General features: G+C 38.0%; 3 protein-coding genes across 12 annotated transcripts in view; 2 read left to right on the top strand and 1 right to left on the bottom strand.

Moving 5' to 3' along the window:
* Positions 1-57: 57 nt before the first annotated feature.
* On the top strand, positions 58-11,005 carry NKAPD1 (NKAP domain containing 1). Of its 7 annotated transcripts, none has more exons than XM_081266128.1 (7): positions 129-196; positions 949-1,110; positions 1,718-1,794; positions 3,653-3,753; positions 6,488-6,637; positions 7,390-7,443; positions 8,544-11,005. In XM_081266128.1, exons 3-7 carry the CDS (start codon positions 1,726-1,728, stop codon positions 9,049-9,051), a joined length of 882 nt encoding a protein of 293 aa, XP_081122254.1. In that variant the 5' UTR covers positions 129-196; positions 949-1,110; positions 1,718-1,725; the 3' UTR covers positions 9,052-11,005. The 7 variants fall into 7 exon arrangements, with proteins under 7 accessions (XP_081122255.1, XP_081122252.1, XP_081122257.1 ...); XM_081266132.1 differs by having other exon boundaries at positions 1,718-1,801; XM_081266129.1 differs by lacking the exon at positions 949-1,110 and having other exon boundaries at positions 58-196; positions 8,547-11,005.
* Positions 11,006-11,209: 204 nt separating this feature from the next.
* Positions 11,210-12,884, bottom strand: TIMM8B (translocase of inner mitochondrial membrane 8 homolog B). Its single transcript, XM_081266198.1, has 2 exons — positions 12,734-12,884; positions 11,210-11,610 (listed from the first exon to the last, which is right to left on the bottom strand). Exons 1-2 carry the CDS (start codon positions 12,815-12,817, stop codon positions 11,443-11,445), a joined length of 252 nt encoding a protein of 83 aa, XP_081122324.1. The 5' UTR covers positions 12,818-12,884; the 3' UTR covers positions 11,210-11,442.
* Positions 12,885-12,890: 6 nt separating this feature from the next.
* SDHD (succinate dehydrogenase complex subunit D) overlaps positions 12,891-20,923 on the top strand; it is a 98,842-nt gene continuing 90,809 nt past the window's right edge. Inside the window, exons 1-3 of one of the 4 annotated variants that reach the window (XM_081266049.1) lie at positions 12,891-13,033; positions 15,833-15,949; positions 18,171-18,315. In XM_081266049.1, the coding sequence (XP_081122175.1) occupies positions 12,982-13,033; positions 15,833-15,949; positions 18,171-18,315 (314 nt within the window). In that variant the 5' untranslated portion in view covers positions 12,891-12,981. Of the gene's footprint in view, positions 13,034-15,832; positions 15,950-18,170; positions 18,316-20,923 lie in introns of those variants that run through there. The other 3 variants (XM_081266045.1, XM_081266046.1, XM_081266047.1) reach the window with 3 other exon arrangements.

Here is a 20,923-nt window from a genome sequence, read left to right as displayed (position 1 = left end):
AGAAAGCGCCTGCTTCCTTTCCGTAGGCGTCGGCCCCTAGAGTGCCCAGGAAACCCTCCCAGAGGGAGTCTTGGGTCTCGGATAGGAAGGAAAGATTTCTCGCGAGCACGACTTCCGGCCTGGAAGGGAAGCCTCCTCCTTTTTCTTCCAGATCGCTTCCTCCCCCCACCCCCGCCACGCGAGGCTGCGGCGCACGGTATGGGTGTGTTTGTGTGCATTTGTGTGGGGCGGGCGTTTGGAGGGAAAAACACCGGGAGCTCCAAGGCCGCTGGGGGACAGGGACCCCGGTGACAAAGATGGGGGTATTTTCTCTGTTTTCCATTTGGAAACCTCAACCCCCACTTCAAGCACCCTAGACACTTTTGGGGCCCAACGGAAGGTCGTACCCATCCCGAACGTCTTCATCCTTTCTGGGGAGTGAAACCCTACTCCGGGGGGCTATCCCAGCAAAGTGTGAGCGGGGAATGCTCGGGTCAGCCCGGCGGTCCGGATTCCGTGCCGGCGCTCCCTCTGGTCTCAGTCCGGGAGAGAGATCTGGGCTGGGGGAAGGCAGCCGTGGCCTGGGCCACGGGTGAGGGCAGAATAACCGGTGGGAAGGCTACGTTTCACGAAGGACTCGGGTGAAGCTGCAGAGCTGCCTTTGAGCCCTGACTCCTTGGCTTCCTGGGTCGGAGGAGATCTTGTAATGGAGTGGTTCTTCGTCTGACACTAACAAGATGCCTGATTTCCTCAGGATTGAGGGGTGAGTGAGCGTTGGGATGGTTACACAAAGCCCCTGCTAGCTGCACATGTGCATAGATTTGTCATCTAGTTTTTGGAAACGTCCATACAGAATAGGAAATAAAAGGCCCCGAATTAAGAAATTAAACCCATCTTTGCATTTGATGTTTTTAGGCGTCAGTTTTTGTTACTGTTGACTTTTGTGGTTTCTGACACTCTTAAATCTAGGTATTTGCTTCATCACAAACTAATTTTGGGATTCGAGATTTGATTTCTAAACTGGACATTGACACACATCGTTTGCCTGGGATTATGAGGCCTGGGGCAAGTTACGACTTTTTAAGGGAACTTCATCTACAAAATAGGAATGGAGATGCAGTCGGCCCTTCGGTATCCTCTATTCCGCATCTTTGCGTTTTCGGGTTCAACCAACAGCCAATTGAAAATATTGAGAAAAAATTGCCTCTGTACTGAACCTGTACAGATGTTTTTCTTGTTGTTATTACCTAAAGAATACACTTTAGCAACTATTTACATTGCATTGTATTAGGTGTTATAAGTAATCTAGAGATGATTTAAAGTATACAGAAGGATGTACATAGGCTAAATGTAAATACTACCCCATTTTGTATTAAGAGATTTGAGCATCTTTGGATTTTGATATCTTCAGGGTCCTGGAACCAATCCCCTGTAGATACTGAGGGACAGTTATTTGCCTTATTAAAGCGTAGAGTTGTGAAGATTAAATAAATCTGAGCCTATGAAAGCACTTAATTTTAGTTTTAAAGGACTTTAATGTGCATTATTTCTTTACATCTTTATATTAATTGTGATCAGATATTTCTTTCTTTTAATGGTGAAGGAAAAACTATTCCTCAGGAGGACCTTTGACTTCTAGTTCAGTGATCTTTCCTTTACCTCATACTTCTTTATAAAATTTAATAAAAGATGAGACAATCAAAGAGATTATTAAGTGTCATTTATTTATTCATTTCAGATTGAAGAATGTCTCGGGTTCCATTGGGGAAAGTCCTCCTGAGGAATGTCATCCGGCATACAGATGCTCACAATAAGGTGGGAGGTACATCCCAGTCATTGCTCAACTCTTAGCCCATTTAGTATACTAAGGATTATTCTGGCACAGTTAGGAAGTACCAGTATGAATCAATAGATAATTACAGTACAGTTTGGTAAGTACTATTTAGTAGAGACAGTTACAAAGTGTGTTAGAGCACTGAAGAAGGAATATTGAACTCTGCCTTGGGAAATTAGAAAGGTTCCTGCAGAATGAATGTATTTGAACTGCTGATATTTTAACTGGTTCTTGATGAATTGCTATAATTTTATTTGATATAAAAGATCATTCTGAACAGAGTATCATCTATGGAAACAATAAGGCATGGGCTGCAGCCGTAGCTCAGTAGTAGAGTACTTTCCTAGCATGTGCAAAGCCCTGGGTTCAATGCCCAGAACCACCAAAAAAAGAAAGAAAAGGCATGAATCACTTGGTGTGCATCTAGAAAATAGGGAATATAGTATTAGATAAGATCTGAATAGCAAATTAGGGTTAGTTTGTGATGTTTAGATATTAGACTTTTACCTCAAAGCAATAAAAAAGCCATCAAATATTTTCAGCAGGGCATAACATGATTATATTTGTATTTTAGAAAGATGATTTATTTACTGGGTAGGGAATAAATCAGATGGGAGAAACAGTAGAGGGATCATTGAGGAAATGAATATAGTGTTCCAGGTGAGAGATGATGAGGGTTTGAATGAAAGCAGTGACTGTAGGGATCAGAAGAGCAATTTAGGAGATACAGTCCAAAAGTCTTGGAGACTGATGGGATGATAGTGATAAGAGTGGAGTCAGTGGATGTGACTTGGTAGATGATAATGATGATCCCATTAATTAAAACAGGGAACAATAACAATGAAAGATAAATATGATGAGAACTTTATTTAGTTTGGTTTTGACCATTTTATAGTGTGGGGCTTACAATTGAAAGTTTGAATTTGGAAGAAAGGAGAAAAGTTGGGAATGGACATAAATGAAAATTGATATGTAGATAAGTGATAGAGGTCATAAGAGTAGGTAGATAAGGTCACCTAGGAGAGTACATATAATGAAAAGGAGGGGCCAAGACCCCTAGTTTAGTGTTCTTCAGTAAATTGTACCACTGGTTTTATCATAAATAATACCACTATCAGATCACTTGAGTTTTTAATTGTGGGTGAGGTTATAACTGCTACTTATGCTGATGTGCAGTTGTGTTAACCTACTTCTAGTTGTATGGGGGACTTAAGATTTGAGAGTGGTAGCTATAAATGATAAACCTAGCACAGATTTAAAACAATTATGCAGGAGAAATTAGAAATAAAATGTATTCTTGTTCGTGGGCAGTTGTTCTTTGCTTTCTAGGAAATTCTCTAGCAACCATACTGTTTTTGTTTTTGATAAGAATTATAATGTCAAAAGAGTCTTGGCTTAGAAATTTTAGTTTTTTTTTTTTTTAACTTTCTCTGAGCTTTTGTTTTTTCTCAGTAAAATGTAATAATGATACCTGCCTTGTTTTCCTCATAAAGTTGCTTACGAGTCAATTGAGATTATGTAGTTAAAATTATGTTGTATCTTAGAAATTGTTGTTATTTGTTAATTGCAGCACAATTGTAAAATTGGTAGGGTAGTAAGTCTGATTATGCAGGGGTTAAAAAGTTCTGTTGCTGTAGAATTCTACATACTTGAGATTTCATCTATTAAATTGTTCAGCCACTTTCTAGAGAAGCCAGAATTTATTTTCTAGGTGCCTGATCATAGTCCAGTCTGTAACCTGTAATTAGTGCAGACTGTATTTTCAGATACTTTTCTGCAACGTAAAGTGTTATTTTTAGTGACTTATTTTTGTTTCTTTCCTTTTAAAAATAAATCTAGATTCAGGAGGAGTCAGATATGTGGAAAATAAGAGAACTAGAGAAACAGATGGAGGATGCTTACCAGGGGACGAAAAGGAAAATGTTACCCAGCAGTTCAAGGTGAAGTTGCAGCTCTGAGAACCAGAATATTTCTCATCTTCGTAATAATTATCAACTTTTGCTTAAAAGTATTTTGATATGTTAAGATAGATAAATTCAGTCATGTGAGTTATATTAAGCCTTCCCTTTTTCACAAATCTAGACCCAAACATAAAGATAATGACTATGATCCATATGCTAGACACTTTGTATTTATTTGCCTTTTTTTTTTTTTTTTGCAGTGCTGGGGATTGAATTGAGGGCCTCACACATGCTAGTACTTATTCTAAAATTTCTTTTCTTACTCCTACAGCTGAGCTACAGTCCCAGCTTTTTTTTTTTTTTTTGAGGCAGGGTCTTGCTAAGTTGCCAAGGCTGGGCTTGGACTGGAAATCCTCCTGCCTCTGTGTCCTGAATTGCTGGAATACCAATCCTTTTAATTTAATTTATTCAAGTTTATTTTGTGGTACTGGGGCTTGAACCACATCAGTGGGCATTCTACCTCTGAACTAAATCCCCAACCCTTTGTATCTTTTATTTGAGAAAGGTCTCCCTAAGTTGCCAAGGCTCATCTCAAACTTGTGATCTTTTTGCCTAAGCCTCCTGAATCACTTGGGTTATAGTCATGTGCCACTATGCCCAGCAATACTTATTTGCAATGGAAAACTTAAAAAAAAAATTCGGCTGTGGACAATTGTAAATACTTAGGGTCGTAGATTCTGATCTTGTCTAATAGTTTTTAAACTTACAGTTTTCTATTGGAATATTTTGGTCATTTAATTAATCAATCATTCCATTTCCCTTTAACTTTTCATTCTTTCAGCCTTTTTCTTTGCTCCGACTACTTACTGTCTTTGCCAGATCATTAGCATTCCATGTTTCCTTTGTAATAATTTTGAGTGTGAATGTGAAGGATTATACAAGCTTAGTTTTCTTTTATCTGTGGAGGTATAGGAATGTCTGAGGAACTTGGAACATCTCTTAGGCTTCACTCATATGCCTATAAGTGTAGAAGCTATGTTTAAGAGAAATGAATATAAAGTCATAATTCTGATTTCTAAAGCTTTTTTTGGGGGGTGTGTGGAAATTAATAGTTAATAATGAGATATTTAAGGAGAGTATGTATGCCTATGGAGTATGTGGACTTCAGTGTATGATTACCTATGTGTGAATAGCTTCAAGTAAGAAGTATTTAGGATGTACATGGTAAAAAGACAGTCACAATATAAATAAATATCTGCCAGGGTTTTGTTTTTTTTTTTTTTTTTCCTTTCTGAAGGTGGTCCTTTGAGAATTCAGAAGTAGAGTTAGTACAGGTAATGATTTATTTTGTACTGGTTAATTCCAAGTGGCAATCCAGAAATAAAATGATTTCTCTTGGAGTAGACTTCTCCTAATGCTGTCATGGTGAATGAATGGTAAATCTTTTTTTTTTTTTTTTTTTTAGTACTGGGGATTGAACCCAGGGGCACTTTACCACTGAGCTACATCCCTATCCCTTTCGTTATTTTGAGACAGGGTCTCATGAAGTTGCTTAGGACCTTGCTAAGTTGAGGTCCTTCTGTCTCAGCCTCTAGATTTGCTGCAACTGAAAGTGAATAAATTTTAAAACAATCTTTTTTAGGGACAAGAATTCTGATAATGTCATTTGCTGTTCTGTTCCTACCAGCTAGAACAGTAGTGCCTGGCATGTAGGAGAGCCTTAAACATTTTTAATAACTCATGAGGTGGCTTAGTGGCTGGTTAGTGGAGATTGTAAGCAGAGGCCAGATCAGTGGTTATCAACATTTTTCCTGCCCCAATATTACCATGGATTAGTCCTTATTCCCATTGTTACTATGGCCTTATTACAGCAAGTTGCTGATTTGCAAGAGTGGGAGGTGTGTTTCAGAAACTCTAGAGTAAAATATTCCCAACTGCGATTTTGCTGTGCTTCTCACTTTGCATGCCCTCCTGGTGAAGAATTAGTGAGTGAGCCTACAGCATGACACAGTCCAAAAATGATTTCATCTATACTCTATAATGGGAGTAGTAACAGTCAAGATTTGTTATTGTTTATATATATATAAACACAAACACACATATATATTTTGTGGATGAACCTTTTTATTTATTTATTTATTTTTATGTGGTGCTGAGTGGTTGTGAGCCACTGGATTCAATTCTGAGCCACAACCCCAGCCCTAAGATTTGTTGTTGGCCTTTACAAATAAATAGAGTTGTGTTAGCTTTATCACAATAACAACATACCTGAGATGATTAATTTCTAAAGAGAAAAGGTTTATTTTGGCTTATAGTTTTGGAGGTTTCATAGTAGATTGGTGCTATTGCTTTGTGCCTGAGGTGAGGCAGCTTGTTATGTCCAGAATGCATAGTATAGCAAAATTGCTCACTTCATGTGCAGGAAGAAGAAAAGGAGAGAATAGGAAGGACTGATTTCCCTTATTCTCCTTGAGGGCACACCCACCAATGATCTAAAGACCTTCTACTAGGCCTCATCTCTTAAAGGTTCCATTACCTCCCAATAGTGTCACTCTGGGGATCAAGCCTCAACTCATGGGTCTTTGGAGGACATTTCAGATGAAACTGTTAGCAGAAATGAACAGATAATTTCTAATACATGTTATTTTTATTTTTAAACAATATTTGGTTGTTTTTTTCCTCCTCTCAGCCTGTTCTGTGTTTTATGCATGATACTTCATAAAGTAACCTTACAGATTGTTTTGAAGTTTAAAAGTTCTGTTTTCTTCTGTAGTCGGATGCGTAGTGATGGTTTTGATGAAGAAAGTCAAAGAGACTACTGGAGGCCAAAGAATGAAATTGCTGGGACTCTGGAAGATGATTTTCTGAAAGCTAAATCCTGGAATAAGAAGCTATATGATTATGAAGCTAACATGCCAGACAGGTTTGTGATTAATTTTTTTATGATCTTTAATGGTATTTGGCCTGAGAATATGTACTTGAGAATTAATGACCTAACAAAAACCTGGTCACAGGTGTTTATAGCAGCTTTGTTCATAATTGTCAAAAAAGTAGAAACCCAAATATTTCCTGATGAATTGATAAACAAAATGTGGGATATCTGTACAAGGGGATTTTTTTTGGCAGTAAGAGGAATGAATTACTGATATGTACTACAACATAGAAGAACCTTAAATCTTATGCAAGATGAAAGAAAAGCCAGACACAAAAAGTGACATGATTTATTTTTACATGGTATGTCCAAGATAGGCAAATGAGTAGAGATTGATAGCAGATTGATAGTTGACATGGGTTAGAAGCACCACATTTTGAAAGGGCAAATTTCTTGGTATGTGAATTATATTTCAATAAATATTTTTAAATTACTGTTATTTAAGAAAATAATTGCCCCAATGACATTATTTTTGGAAAAGTGCTTTTTACCTAAAGAGCAGTATCTTAAAAAAAAGAATGGATAATTCTTTTACAAATGGATAGAGGAATCCTTTGTGTCTGAAATGATAGTGTACAATACAGAAAATGTAGCTGTTACTGAGCTATAATAAGGATATGGCTGTACTATATGTCTGTTTTCTTTGTCCCATGTGTATGAATGTGTATATATGGCATAAGTTAATCTTTTTAATTTCCCAAAATGTATGCATTGCTTTAAGAATATAATGTATCACCTTACAGATGGGGTCACAGTGGTTATAAAGAATTGTACCCTGAAGAGTTTGAAACAGACAGGTAAGGTAATTAGGTTTACTGAAAAAAAAGTTGAAAATTAAGGTAGCATAAAAAGTCTATATTATAAATTACCTTCCTAATTTTTAAAAATATTTGCCACTGAAAATGTAGCTAGAACTAGGTGTGGTGGTTTATACTTTTAGTCCTAGCTATTCCGATGTTTGAGGCAGTAGGATCACTTGAGCCCAGGAAGTGAGACCAGCCTGGTCAACATAGAAAGCCCCTATTTTCTGCCCCCACAACAAAAAAAAAAAGGAAAAAAAGATTTGGTTGGGAGGCAATCCCTATTTTGTCTGTTTTTGATTTATATTTGGCATATTTATAAATATTTTGATTTTTATATATAATAGTCCTTTCCTATGTATGGTAGATGTGTTCTAAGACCTGCAGTGGATACCTGAAATCTCAGATAGTACTGAACCCCAAGCACTATATTACTTTTTTTTTTTCCTGTGCATAATACGTACCTGTAACAAACTTTTATCTTTTATCTTTTCACTTAAAGGAAGCATTTTATGGGTTCTCTTTGGTATATCTGAACTGCCAGCATCACTACTCTGGTGCTTTGGGCCACTGATAAGTAAAATAAGGTTTACTTGAACATAAGCACTGCTGTACCATGATAGAGCTGATAACCCAGATGACTTCTAAATGACTAAGGGTTGGGTAGCTGGACAAGGTGATTTGGATACCAGGTGGGACAAAGAGGGACTGTGAGGAATTTCATCATACTACTTAGAATGGCATGCAATTGAAAACTTATGAATATTTATTTCTGAAATTTTCCATTTAGTATTTTTGCCCTGTGATTGGCCAACAACCCACAGAAAATGAAACCATGGATAAGGGGAGACTGGTGTTTAACTATTCTGTACAATATGGTACAATATTAGAATTTTTATCTTCATTTTAAAGATGAAACAAATACTCAATGTAAGTGTGTAAGACTCATAGTAACCCTTTGTCAAAATTGATTTAAAATTCAAATGTTAACAATTTCTTATCTAGAATGCAGAATATTAAAATGTTTATGTGTACCTTTTCTACATAAAAGATTCTGTTTTTTTTTTTTTTATTTGTTTGTTTTTAACTCTTATTAGTAGTGATCAGCAAGATATTACCAATGGGAAAAAAACATCTCCCCAGGTAAAATCATCTACTCACGAATCCCGCAAACATAAGAAGTCAAAGAAATCTCACAAAAAGAAGCAGAAAAAAAGATCACACAAAAAACAGAAGAAAAGCAAGAAGGAAGCCACAGATGTAACAGCAGATTCCTCAAGCGAGTACTCAGAAGACACTGGGGCTTCTAGTACCAGGAAAAGAAAACAACCACATAAGCGCAAGAAAAAATCTAGGAAAAAGTCTCTTAAAAAATCTGCTTTATTTGTAAGGGCAGAAAGTGACACTTCCCAGTCAGATGATTCAGCATCCAGCAGTTCTGAGGAGAGTGAGGAAAGAGACAATGAGAAAACCAAAAGGAAAAAGAGAGAGAAAAATGTCCATATCCCCATAGTTAACAATGAAATACAGGAGAGGACAAATAAACGCACAAATTGGAAAGTGGCTACAGATGAAAGGTCTGCGGAGAGCTCAGAGGATGACTAAATGGGAAACATTCTTGTATTTCTCATTTGACTCTGGTTATTTACAGCTCTTACACCTTGGAGTTTGGCCAGTGACTCCTTCAGCACAGGGGGTCTGAGGTCAGAGCTGTCTTGTGCCATCTATATGTTTTGACAGACTCCTGTCTTCTGTTTTGGCCTGTTAAACTTGATCCCCTTTTCTTGTTAATAGGGAATCTGGTATTTTGTTATGAAGGTTTCTTGAAAAGATTATTTTTTTGCAATTAATCACATTTAGTGTAGAGGACATATATAGTAAATTAAAGAACCCAGAAAGCTGAATCCAATAATGACCTGGGTACACCAATTGGAATGTTGAAGTTGGGGGAACTGAGGGCTGAGATCAAGAGGGATTGATTGGAAAGCAGTGTTAAGTAGAATGGTTTGATAAAGCAAACACTATGTTATGTTTATACAGCAGGTATCCTAACTGATTTGTCTTCAGCCTTGGTGCTTTGATCCTTGGGTTTTTTTTGACCCCACAACTGTGGTCTGGTTTATTTAATGAGAAAATAGCTTAAGAACAAACTGTTTCATGTTAAGATCCAAAGACAACTGAGTCTAGGGTTTTCCCAAATTTCCCTGCTGGACAGGATCTATAGCTACACTTAGTATACTTGTAACACATGGTAACTGGATAGTAAATGGTTTTATAATTCCATTGCTGTATATTGCCTAAACAGACGTGTTCAAAATTATTTCTTCAGTTGTCATAACATCTACCAAATGGGGAAGAATTAGGAATTAGTTATGTTAATAATGATCTGAAAGGGATTCAGGGTAGCAACAACCATCTAAATGTCTATATATTGTCCCCACCCCCCAGTCTGGGGATTGTTCCCAAGGTCTTAGGCATGCTAGGCAAGCACTCTACCACTGAGTTGTACTCCCAGCCCTTTGTCTTCCGTGTTCATTTCTAATTCTAGTAATGAATTTAGATTTTCCCTGAAACTAAGTTGAATCAGTTCCAAAATGAAACAGGCTTCTCAGGGACATCTACTTCTTCCCACTCTGCCTTTGAGTTAAAGCACCAAGTAGAGACCACATTATTTCTCTTTGCCATACTGTGATCCCTACTATCTTATTTCTTCAGAAACCAAAATATCACTGAGAGAAGGCTGGCAGAACACAGGTGAATTTTTCATTATGGGAGAAAAGGTCAAGTGGCATATTGTCATTTTCTTCCTTATTGTCACTTTATGAGCTAAGAAAAAGGCTTAAAAACTCAAAGACTTTTGGTCTTAGTTCTGCCATTAATCAGTTGTAAGTTCTAGAGCAGCTTAAGTTAATCTCCCTGGCCTTTCCCCATGTGTAATAGAGAAGTACTTCATGGTAGCATGACAATTTAAGACACCAGCAATAGAATACAACTATGATGACATTCCATGAAGTGTATTTTATAGTTCTAACTACTAAAATTAGTTCTCTTTATGGAACAATTTCTAATAAATGCTTGGTTTTAAAATACATGGTTGGCCAGAGGTGCCCTATCCTTTGATTATGAGTGGGTGCTACCTTTTGGGATATTTATTTGAAATACTAATACTTTGGTACTCAGTTGTCAATGTTCCATGGTATATTTTTGTCCTTGGCATAAGTGGAAACCTAATAGGGGGGAAGAAGAGTCTTTTAATTACTACCTCTTAACCTTCTTGGAGCAACTGAAGTCTTTGTTGGAAGGAGTTATTAGTGTGTATTTTTTTTTTAGCATTGTTTTGTGCTCTTAAGTACTGATTGAAAGCACAGATTTGGGAAAATGAGCCAGTGGAATAAGGCACCTCCAGGAAGTTGGCTCTTTGGGTCTTGACCTTTCCCTCCTACCATACTAGCAGGCTTATCTCTTTCCCAAGGAATACATATTTTGCCTGTTTTTTTTTCCCTTTCATGTTTTATCTTTTCTTGGTCAAGTATAAGCAATAAAGCTGTTTTGTTATTAATCTTTCAACTCCAAATTCTCTTCTATGCCTTAAGCTAAGACTTTGATGCTACTTCCAACCCTTTTAACTATGGCTTAGGGTGGCTCTTCAAAACCTATCATCTCCTATTTGCACTACTAGCCTTGGAACATGTTTATTTCTAATGTTCCTGCCAGATATCTCAATATTAAATCCTAAAATGAAATTTAAAGGAAAAAAAGAAAGTTGGAGAATTCATGTTTATTGAATAACTGGTGTGATACAACCTGGAATTTCTGAATTCCAAATAAATAAAATTTCACTTTTTGAACATTCGATCTGTTACTTTTTAGCACCAACAAACTTGGTAACAGCCAGATGCTGACTTGACAGTTGGTTGACAATTCCTCCCACACTTGCACTTCAATCTGCTTAATAACAAGTCCTTTACTGTTCTTGTCATTTTCTTAAGGGGTGGCCTACTGCCCTCCTTTCTGTACAATCTGGGCAAACCGACTGGTGATGGCAAGAGTAGTGTCAATGAAGCGGTCCACACAGCTAGAGAGACAATTTTCAGTTCGAGAGTCTAGGCGATTCCCTGGCTTCTCCACACATTTATCCCAACATAGCTCCATGAAGTGATGCACCTAAGGGGGAAGAAAAAGATTAACCATTGGGGTCTGTAGATAACCCTAAGTGATCACTCTTACTTCATTTTCAATTTCCTCACAAAACCATCCTTTCAACCAATGAACCATGGGAAATCACTTTGGGCTCTTTGTTACATGTCTCCAGTTGGTCCAGATCCTCATCCCTACAGATGGTAAATTCTCAGGTAGTGCTAATACCTTCTTTAATATCCCCGAAGGCAGCCAGCACAAGGTAAAAACGGGAAAGTAGCAGCACTCATTCAGAACCTGTGCCCTGAAGACAATGTTAGTTCTTAACATTGTGAGGGCCATGGATTAAGAATACGGATTCATTCTCCAGAAAAAAGTGCATATATGGGCACAGAAAATGTGTGCATTTTCAGAATATTCAGGACTCAAAAATTTCTAACAGGTTCTTGCTACTCTTCCTGCATAGTGCCTCCTCCTACTGCCCAGCAAAAGGGAGAAAATAAACATTTACCCGCGGTATTATAGAGAGGCTAGGTACTAAATATATGTCCAAGGTCATGCAGCCAGCAAAGGCCACGCTGGGGTTTGAATCTCCCCCATAAGTTCTCCAAAACAAAACAAAACCCTTGCTTTGCAATGAATTCTTTTTATTTTTTTTAGAAGTAGTTGGACACACAATATATTTTTATGTGGTGCTGAGGATCGAACCCAGGGCCTCACACGTGCTAGACTAGTGCTCTAGCTCTGAGCCACAATCCCAGTCCTGCAATGAATTCTTAAGAGCTCAGCTTTCTCCAATAATGTTTTCGTGCCCATTATTTTCAAATACATTATCGCAAACGATCTTCACCAATCCACAGAGGCAGAAAGCGACAACGAAATCAAAACAAAGTGGATGGGTGACTCCTGGCACGTGGCCTTCAAAAGGCAGAGGCAGATGGGAGCCCACACGGTCCCCTGGCTGGTAAGGATCCCATGCTTTTAACTTCTATCCCCTACCTGAGCACTACTGCAGGGGACCGGGTCACAGCGGGGATCCAGCTTCCAGTCGCCTCACCACTTCGTCAGTAATACAGAGCTCCACGGGTCCGGGACCTGTACTTCACCTTCCTTTTCTTAAAACTCCCAAGGCTGATCCCGGCCCTCTCACCTGTGCAGTGAACTGCGCTTTCTGCTGTTCAGCGGCCACCAGGCGCTGTAACTCCGCTTCGTCCGCCTCCCCAAGCTCCGCCATTCTCAGAATCAGACTCGTGAGTGCGCGTGCGCAGTGAGTGCGACAGACTCCTACTTCCGGTTCACCTAGCGTTTTTCTCCGCGTTTCCTGTGGTCGTTGTGGGGTGGGAGTTGTCGCATAACTGCTTCCGGGTTGATGGACGACCTTGAGCCCTCAAAAGCGAGATGGCGGTTCTCTTGAGGCTCGGTGTCCTCAGCGGTGCTCAAGGAGGCCGAGGTGAGGGGTCCTGGCAGGTAGAGTTGTTTAGCGCAGCCTCCAACCGGGGAAGGGGATGGGAGTGAAGACTCTACTGACCTGTGGGGAGACATCTTGAGTAGAAGGTCTTCCCTCTCTGCTGCGCCTCAGGCGTTTGTGCGAATCACCGCAGTGACCAGTGTGGCCTGCGGGCCCAAATGTTCACCTGAGCGCGTATCACACCTGCTTAAGGCTGAAGTGGTGATGGGGTAATTTGGAAGAAAGTTCCTCTGGAAGTTACAGTGTTCCCGAGGATATTCCACATAGGAACTCTTGTTTTTTCTTACCTTGCACCAGGAGAAAGAGTCCCAATGCGTGGTTTCTCAGGTTTTTCCTAACGAGTTGTGTTTAAGTGTGGATGTAGGGGATCAGTTCGATAATCTTGTAACTGGGCATTTATGTTCTACCAGTGCTGAAGTAAGGCTGGATACAAGTTTGAATAAGACGTAACGCCTGCCCTCGAAGAACTTTCATTTTTTAGGGAAAATGTTGATAACAATAATCTAACATAAAGCAAAAACTTGTTCTGTACGTAAATTGTAATGTGAGTTCAGAGAAAGAATATTTTTAGCTGTAGTTTGGAAGGATTACCCTGTCTTGGTTTTTTTGTTTTTTTGTTTTTGTTTTTGTTTTTACTACTAGGGATTGAACCCAGGGGTTCTTTACTAATGAGCTACATCCCCAGCCCTTTTTGCTTTTTATTTTGAGACCGAGTCTCACTAAGTTGTGGCCGCTGACCTGGAATTTGAGATTCTCCTGCCTCAGGCTCTTGATTTGCTGGGATTATAGGCGTATACCACCCCTCCTCTCTTTCTTACTTTCTTTTTTTTTTTTTTTTCTTAAAGATCTAAGATTTTTTATCCACTTTTTAAAAATTGGTGCATTATTGTTATACATAATTTGGGGCTTTTTATTATATATTTATGCATGCACACAGTATAACAGGGTTATTTGGCCAGTACTTGGCTCCTAAAGAGGTATGCCTGATTTGAGTCTTGAGGATAAAGAAAGTAAGGAAATAAGGATCTGCTGAAATGAGCAAAAACAATGATGAAGGCATAGAATCTGCATGGTATGAGAGAAAACAAATAGAATAGTGTGAGAACATGAAGATCAAGGTGAGAAATGAGTTTAGAAATGTGAAGTGAAACTGAATCATAAAAGAATCCATCTTTTTTTAAAATATATTTTTTACTTGTACATGGACAAATACCTTTTTTTATTTTTACATGGTGCTAAGGATCAAACCCAGTGCCTCACAAGTGCTAGGCGAGCACTCTACCACTCAACCACAACCCCAGCCCAAGAACTGATCTTAATATAAGATTGTGTGAAAAAAAAAAAAAAAGATTGTGTGCCTTACCTTATTGAAGTGTAGCTTTTTGTTTGTTTGTTTTGGTTTGGTTTTTGTTTTTTGTACTGGGGATCAAACCCAGAGTGCTTTACCATTGAGCACATCCCCATTCCTTTTTATTTTGAAACAGGGTCTTATTAAGTTGCTTAGGGCTTAGATAAATTGATGAGGCTTGAGCTTACAATTCTTCTGTCTCAGCCTCCCAGGCTGCTGGCATGCACCACTGTGCCTGACTTTTTCTTTCTTTTTTTTTGAGACAGAATCTTCATATTTTGTCCAGGCTGTCCTCCAACTCCTAAAGGGTTGCCATTGAAATGTTTGACAGGCGCTGGGGATGTGGCTCAAGCGGTATGCGTGCGGCCGGGTTCGATCCTCAGCACCACATACAAACAAAGATGTTGTGTCCGCTCAGAACTGAAAAATAAATATTAAAAAATTCTCTCTCTCTCTCTTTCTCTTAAAAAAATTAAAAAAAAGAAATGTTTGACAGATTTGCAATTTAAACATCATTTTGGTAACAATATAGTACATGGCTCTGATGGAAGATATAGTAGACTCAGATAGAAGTCAGGGAGACACTGGTAGAAGTCTGGGCACAGTGTCATCTCCCTGAGTTAAGATGGAAAGGAAAGAAGGAGCTGGGAAAGTGTGTGCGGGCATTTCTTAAATGACATGGGATTAAAGTAAGAGTTAAGTATATTACATTGAGGGAAGATAGCCAAATGGAAGGAGAAATTAAAGATACAGGAGATAAAATAATAAGGAATTCTTGTGTGTCTTCAACTTTATGAAAACTGTGCTAAATCCCTTATATATATTATCAATTTTTTAACATTATTGTGAAGTAAGTACTATTATTCTTTAACAAATGAGGAAATTGAGGCTTAGAGACCCTATTTAATTAAGCTGATTATTATGTCAGAGGTAAAAAGTGGTGCACCTGGGTGAATTAGATCTATTTTTCAACCAAGAGATAGGATCCAACAGAGATAGAAATGGTTCGAGAGTGTTAAGTAGAGACATTGGTCTTGAAATGGAAGAAGTTAATATGTGAACTTTTCAGACTGGACTGAATTCTTCAAGAGCAGAGACTTTGTCTTTTATCTGTCTTACTCCAGAACCAAGCATAGTCTTGATTTTAGTAAATATTGGATAAATAGATGAGAATAGAGAAGAAGCTACCTTTTTTTTAAGTAGATAAAAGTGAGGTCCTTTTACATAAGTGTTTCATTGAGTCTTCAGTCTTTTGATGATTACCTGATTGAGTTCATAGTTAACCCCGTGAAATCAACACTATCTTCATTTTGTAGATGAGATATTATCTCCTGTTTAGGGTTAAGTAGTTTGTTTATTATGATCACTTAGAAAGTCTATCAGTTCTGTTAAAGAAGAGGTGCTTATGATCCCTGTAATGTTTCTTTCCTCAGCTCTGTTCCTCCGAACCCCATTGGTCAGACCTGCTCACATCTCTGCATTTCTCCAGGACCGAGTTACCCCAGGATGGACTGGAACACAGCACATTCACCTGTCACCAAACCGCCATTGTATGTTTTTCCATCACTGCTCTTTTCTTGGCTCTAACCTGGGTTCATTATCATGTCTTTGGTAGGGCTTGAGGTCTATTAGGGGGACTCTCCTGTCCACCTGTATCGAATGAAGACCTAATTTTAGACAGACAGTGACAGCATAGTTGAATAATACTATTTATACTCAGAACCTTCTGGCCTAATTAGGTCTTTAAAATTTTTTTAAAATTTCTTTAAAAAAGAAAATAACGCTTAGGAAGATTCTGCTCAGTACAATTTAATCACTTGTGTATATTTAGCTAATGGATAGGAGCCAGATGTAGATAATTGAGACAATTTAAAAAGTCATGTCCGTGCACTGTAATGTGTATTTATAGCTGGGATTATTTTTTTTTAAGGTTACTTTAAAACCATATGGCATTTCTTAGAGGAATGCTATTTAGTATTATTCAGATTAGTCTTAGAAAATCTGAAGATGAACTGGATGTGGTGGTGAACACTTGTAATCTCAGCAACTCAAGAGGCTGAGGCAGGAGGATTGCAAGTTTGAGGTCAGCCTCAGCAACTTAGTGAGGCCCTAAGCAACTTGTCTTGAAATAAAAAGGACTGTGTTTATAGCTTACTGGTGTAAGGTCTTTGGGTTTGATCCCCAGTACCTATCCCCTCCTCCAAAAAAATGAGGAAGTAAATAATGACCCAACCATATTTTTATTTTTAAAGTCTGGAGAGATCAGTGATTGGCTTTTGGGGAGTGGCAGTTAGTAATCAGTGACTGAACCCAGTGGTGCTTAACCCACTGAGCCACATCCCCGGCCCTTTTTTATATTTTATTTTGAGATGATCTCGCAGAATTGCTTTAGGACTTCATTAGGTTCTGAGGCAGGCTTTGAAACGTGCAGTCCTCCTGCTTCAGTCTCCCAAGCTACTGGGAACAGTGTTTTATATAAAGACTTCACTCATTAGTTATGAGAGCCTAAGTGAGAATAGTTTTTCTGCTTCTTCTTCCTATTATTGGTGATTGAATCCAGGGTTGCTATACCACTGAACTATATCCCCAGCTCTTTTTATTTTAGTTTGACACATGGTCTTGCTAAATTGCCCAGACTGGCCTCAAACTTGTGAGCCTCCTGTCTCAGTCTCTCACGTCATTGGATGATAGGCATATACCACCATACCCAGCTTTGAAAACTTTTTGTTTGTGGATTCCTTTGCTTAGTATGGTTGGATTTAGCAGAGTGGTTCTGGAGTACACAGGGCTGAAGAAAAGTCTCTGAAGTTGTATACAGAAATATGTATTTATGTACATTTTTCTGGGAAGAAACTCCTCCATCCTGTTATTAGATTCCCAAAGGGGTCTGTAACCAAAAAAAGATAGTCTTTCAAAGAGATATTTAAAGTCCCTACTGTTTTTTACTTTAATAAGAGTTTTTATTTTTAATATTTATTTTTTAGTTTTCGGTGGACACAACATCTTTATTTTATTTTTATGTGGTGCTGAGGATTGAACCCAGTGCCCTGCGCATGGCAGGCGAGCACGCTACTGCTTGAGCCACATCCTCAGCCCCTAATAAGATTTTTTGTGTTTCATTTGTTTTGGACTTATTTGTAAGTCCAGGTCAGAAGAAGGACCATGATCTCTGAAGTTGACCAACTCAGACCTTTGCTTTGCTTTGAGTTGGTAGATTTAACTTTATTTTCAGAGGATAATGCTACATTACTTGCAAAGGTTAGAAGGTCTAAAAAAACAAGTAATTCATCAGTTGTTGCTAACTTATATACATAAGGTACCTATTTCACTGAAGTCCAAGGTTGGCTTAATTCTGCCTTCTTGCTAAGAAGCAAAGTATGTTTGTCTTCTAATTAATATGTATAGGCATGAGAAACCCTAGTGCTAAAAGACTTCAACAAAGGAATGTTCTTTCTCTCAGTGACCTGTTTTTATGTCTTAATCTCTTTTTGCTCAGTTAAATGTTGCATGTATACTGTTTGCTGTTCTGTCATTTTAGGTTATTATGTGCTAAATGTTGAACATGAGAGCTGTGTGTCTCTTCTCTCTCTCTTTTTTTTTTTTTATGTTTATCTTTTAGTTGTACACAGTACCTTTATTTTGTTTGTTTATTTTTATGTGGTGCTGAGGATCGAACCCAGGGCCTCGCACGTGCTAGGTGAGCGCTCTACCGCTGAGCCATAACCCCAGCCCTCTTCTCTTAACTCTATGGAATTTGGTCTGTTTTTACAGCTGGTTCCAAGGCTGCATCTCTTCACTGGACTAGTGAGAGGGTTGTCAGTGTTTTGCTCCTGGGCCTGCTTCCAGCTGCATATTTGAATCCTTGCTCTGCAATGGACTACTCCTTGGCTGCAGTCCTCACTCTTCATAGTCACTGGCAAGTATAACAGTCTCTTCAGTATTATGTTGTCTGCTCAGTTTTCTTGGCTTGTGAGTTTTGTATTGTATATGAGGGAGAAGTTGATTGAGACATTCAAGACTTGTAGAAAACTATATATCCAGATACATATATTCATTGCCTATTTGATGTTTTCATTTTCATATCTAAACAGGCTTTTGAATATAAATAAAATTGAGTTCCTGTCTTTTCCAAATCTGGTCTTCCTGTACCCTTACCTATCTTAATTGACAACGTTTCCATTTTGCTTCTATTTGTTCAAGTCAAACATGATCTCATCCTTAATTCCACTAGTAATCTCCTAACTTCTTCCTTTATTATCTGTTCCCAACACAACATATCCAGTGATCCTGTTAAAATATTAAGTTAGGAAAAGACAATCCCCTTATCAAACCCTTTTTTATCTCCTAATCTTACTCAAACTAAAAGAATTTTTCAGTGCTCTACAGACTGTACATGACCTAGGACATGGTGGCATATGCCTATAGTCAGAACTATTATTGGGGAGGCTGACAGGAGATTTTTTTTCTAATTTAAATAGAGATTGAATCTAGGGGCACTTAACCACTGAGCTACAGCCACATCTCCAGCCCTTTTTATTTATTTTGAGACAGGGTCTCACTAAGTTGCTTAGGGCCTTGCTTAATTGCTGGCCTCAAACTTGTGATCCTCCTCCTTCAGCCTCTTGAGTCTCTGGGATTACAGGCATGTGCCACCACAACCAGATGACAGGAGAATATTGAGTTCAAGATCAGCCTGGGCAACATAGCAACACAGTTGTCTCTCTCCATCTCCTCTCTTTTTGTGGTATTGGGATTGAACCCAGGGGCACTCTTAGAAGTGACCTACATTCCCAGCCGCTTTTGACTTTTTAATTTTGAGACTGGGTCTTGCTAAATTACTCAGCTAGCCTCAAACTTGGGACTTTCTCCTGCCTCAGCTTTCCAAGTAGCTACTATTACAGGTGTGCACCACCATACTTGGCAAGACCTGTCTCTAATAAAAATAAGTAAATAAATAGATTCTGCCCTCAGACTTTACTTTTCTGCTTCCCTCATCTCCAGCTATTCTTTTTTTTTTTTTTTTTTTTTTAATCTATATTAGATTATTCCTTGATATTTCTCAAACACACTGGGGACACTTCAGGCTTCAGGGCTTTACTCTTTTTTTTTTTTTTTTTCTTTAAGTTGTAGATGGACACATACCTTATATTTTATCTATCTATCTATCTATTTAGTTATTTAATTTATTTTTATGCAGTGCTGAGGATTGAACCCAGTGCCTCACACATGATAGGTAATCACTCTACCGCTGAGCCATGACCCTAGCTTTACTCCTAATGTTCTTTCTATCTGAAAGTTTGGTAGTTACGTACTTGGCTTGTTCCATCATCTCCTTCACATCTTAAATGTCACTCTTTCAACAAATCCTTCCCAAACTAATTCCTCAGAAGTGTAATGTTTCTTATCTTTTCTGATATTCCTTATCTTTCTGTTTTATTTTTATCAATAGTACTTATAACCTTTTAATATACGATATCAGCTGTTTATTAATTTGTATATTTGTCATTTCCCACCCTTAACACCATAATGAAAGTACAGATTCAGAAAAATCACAAAAATTAGATCTATAGTTTAATGAATTATAAGGGTAATAGCACCCAGATCAAAAATAGAACTTTGCTAGCTATTCAAGTAGCCTCTGCATTGTATTTCATCTCAGTCATAACTGCTCAGTATTCCTTCTCCCTCTGGAATCATTATCCTGATTATTATAGTAATCACTTCCTTGCATTTTGTCATAGTTTTATCCCTCAAATGTGCATCCCTAGATACTATAGTTTATTCTTGCCTTAAAAAAAATGCATTTTAAAAATTATTTTATTTGCTCTTGTATCTTTTGTACTTAAAATAGTAGCTGACACATAGCATATTGTAAATACTTGTTGAATGAGTGCATATCCATTTTCTATTTACTTTTGTATAACTTTTAAGACTTGCTAAGTTAATGAAACGTATAAAGGAGTTTAAATAACAGGATGAATTTCCTGAGTTGTTTCTTTTTCTTTTCTTTTCTTTTTTTTTTTTTTTTTTTTTTTTTTTGAGATATTGCAGATAGAATCCAGAACCATGCACATGCTAGGCAAGCACTCTGCCATTGAGATATACCCCCAGCCCTTTTAATTTTATTTTGAGATAGAGTCTCCCTAAGTTGCCTAGACTGGCCTGGAACTTTTAGTCTCTTCTCGTCAGCCTCCCAAATAGCTGGAATTGCAGGTGTGAGGTACCATCACACCTGACTGAGTTGTTGTTTTACAAGAACAATGTAATATAATTGGTGGGAGAGGGAAGGTGTTTTAAGATTGTTAGAACTAGAAAGTCTTGGAATACCTTAACCAACCCTGTGATTCTACCAATGTGGAAACTAAATCCCAGGGAGGTTAAGTGACATGTCAGACTAAATTTCTAACTAATGTTAAAGGGGGGTTTTACTTACCAGGCTTTCTAAGACTGGGTTAAGAAATAAGTATGTTTCCTGGAAAGGAGGTCTATCTAAATTAATAGAAACTTAGAAAAAGAGAATAATC

Source organism: Spermophilus citellus (genome assembly GCF_964194105.1).
Source record: "Spermophilus citellus genome assembly, chromosome: 2".
Lineage (NCBI taxonomy): Eukaryota > Metazoa > Chordata > Mammalia > Rodentia > Sciuridae > Spermophilus > Spermophilus citellus.
This window is presented reverse-complemented; position numbering and strand designations above follow the sequence as displayed.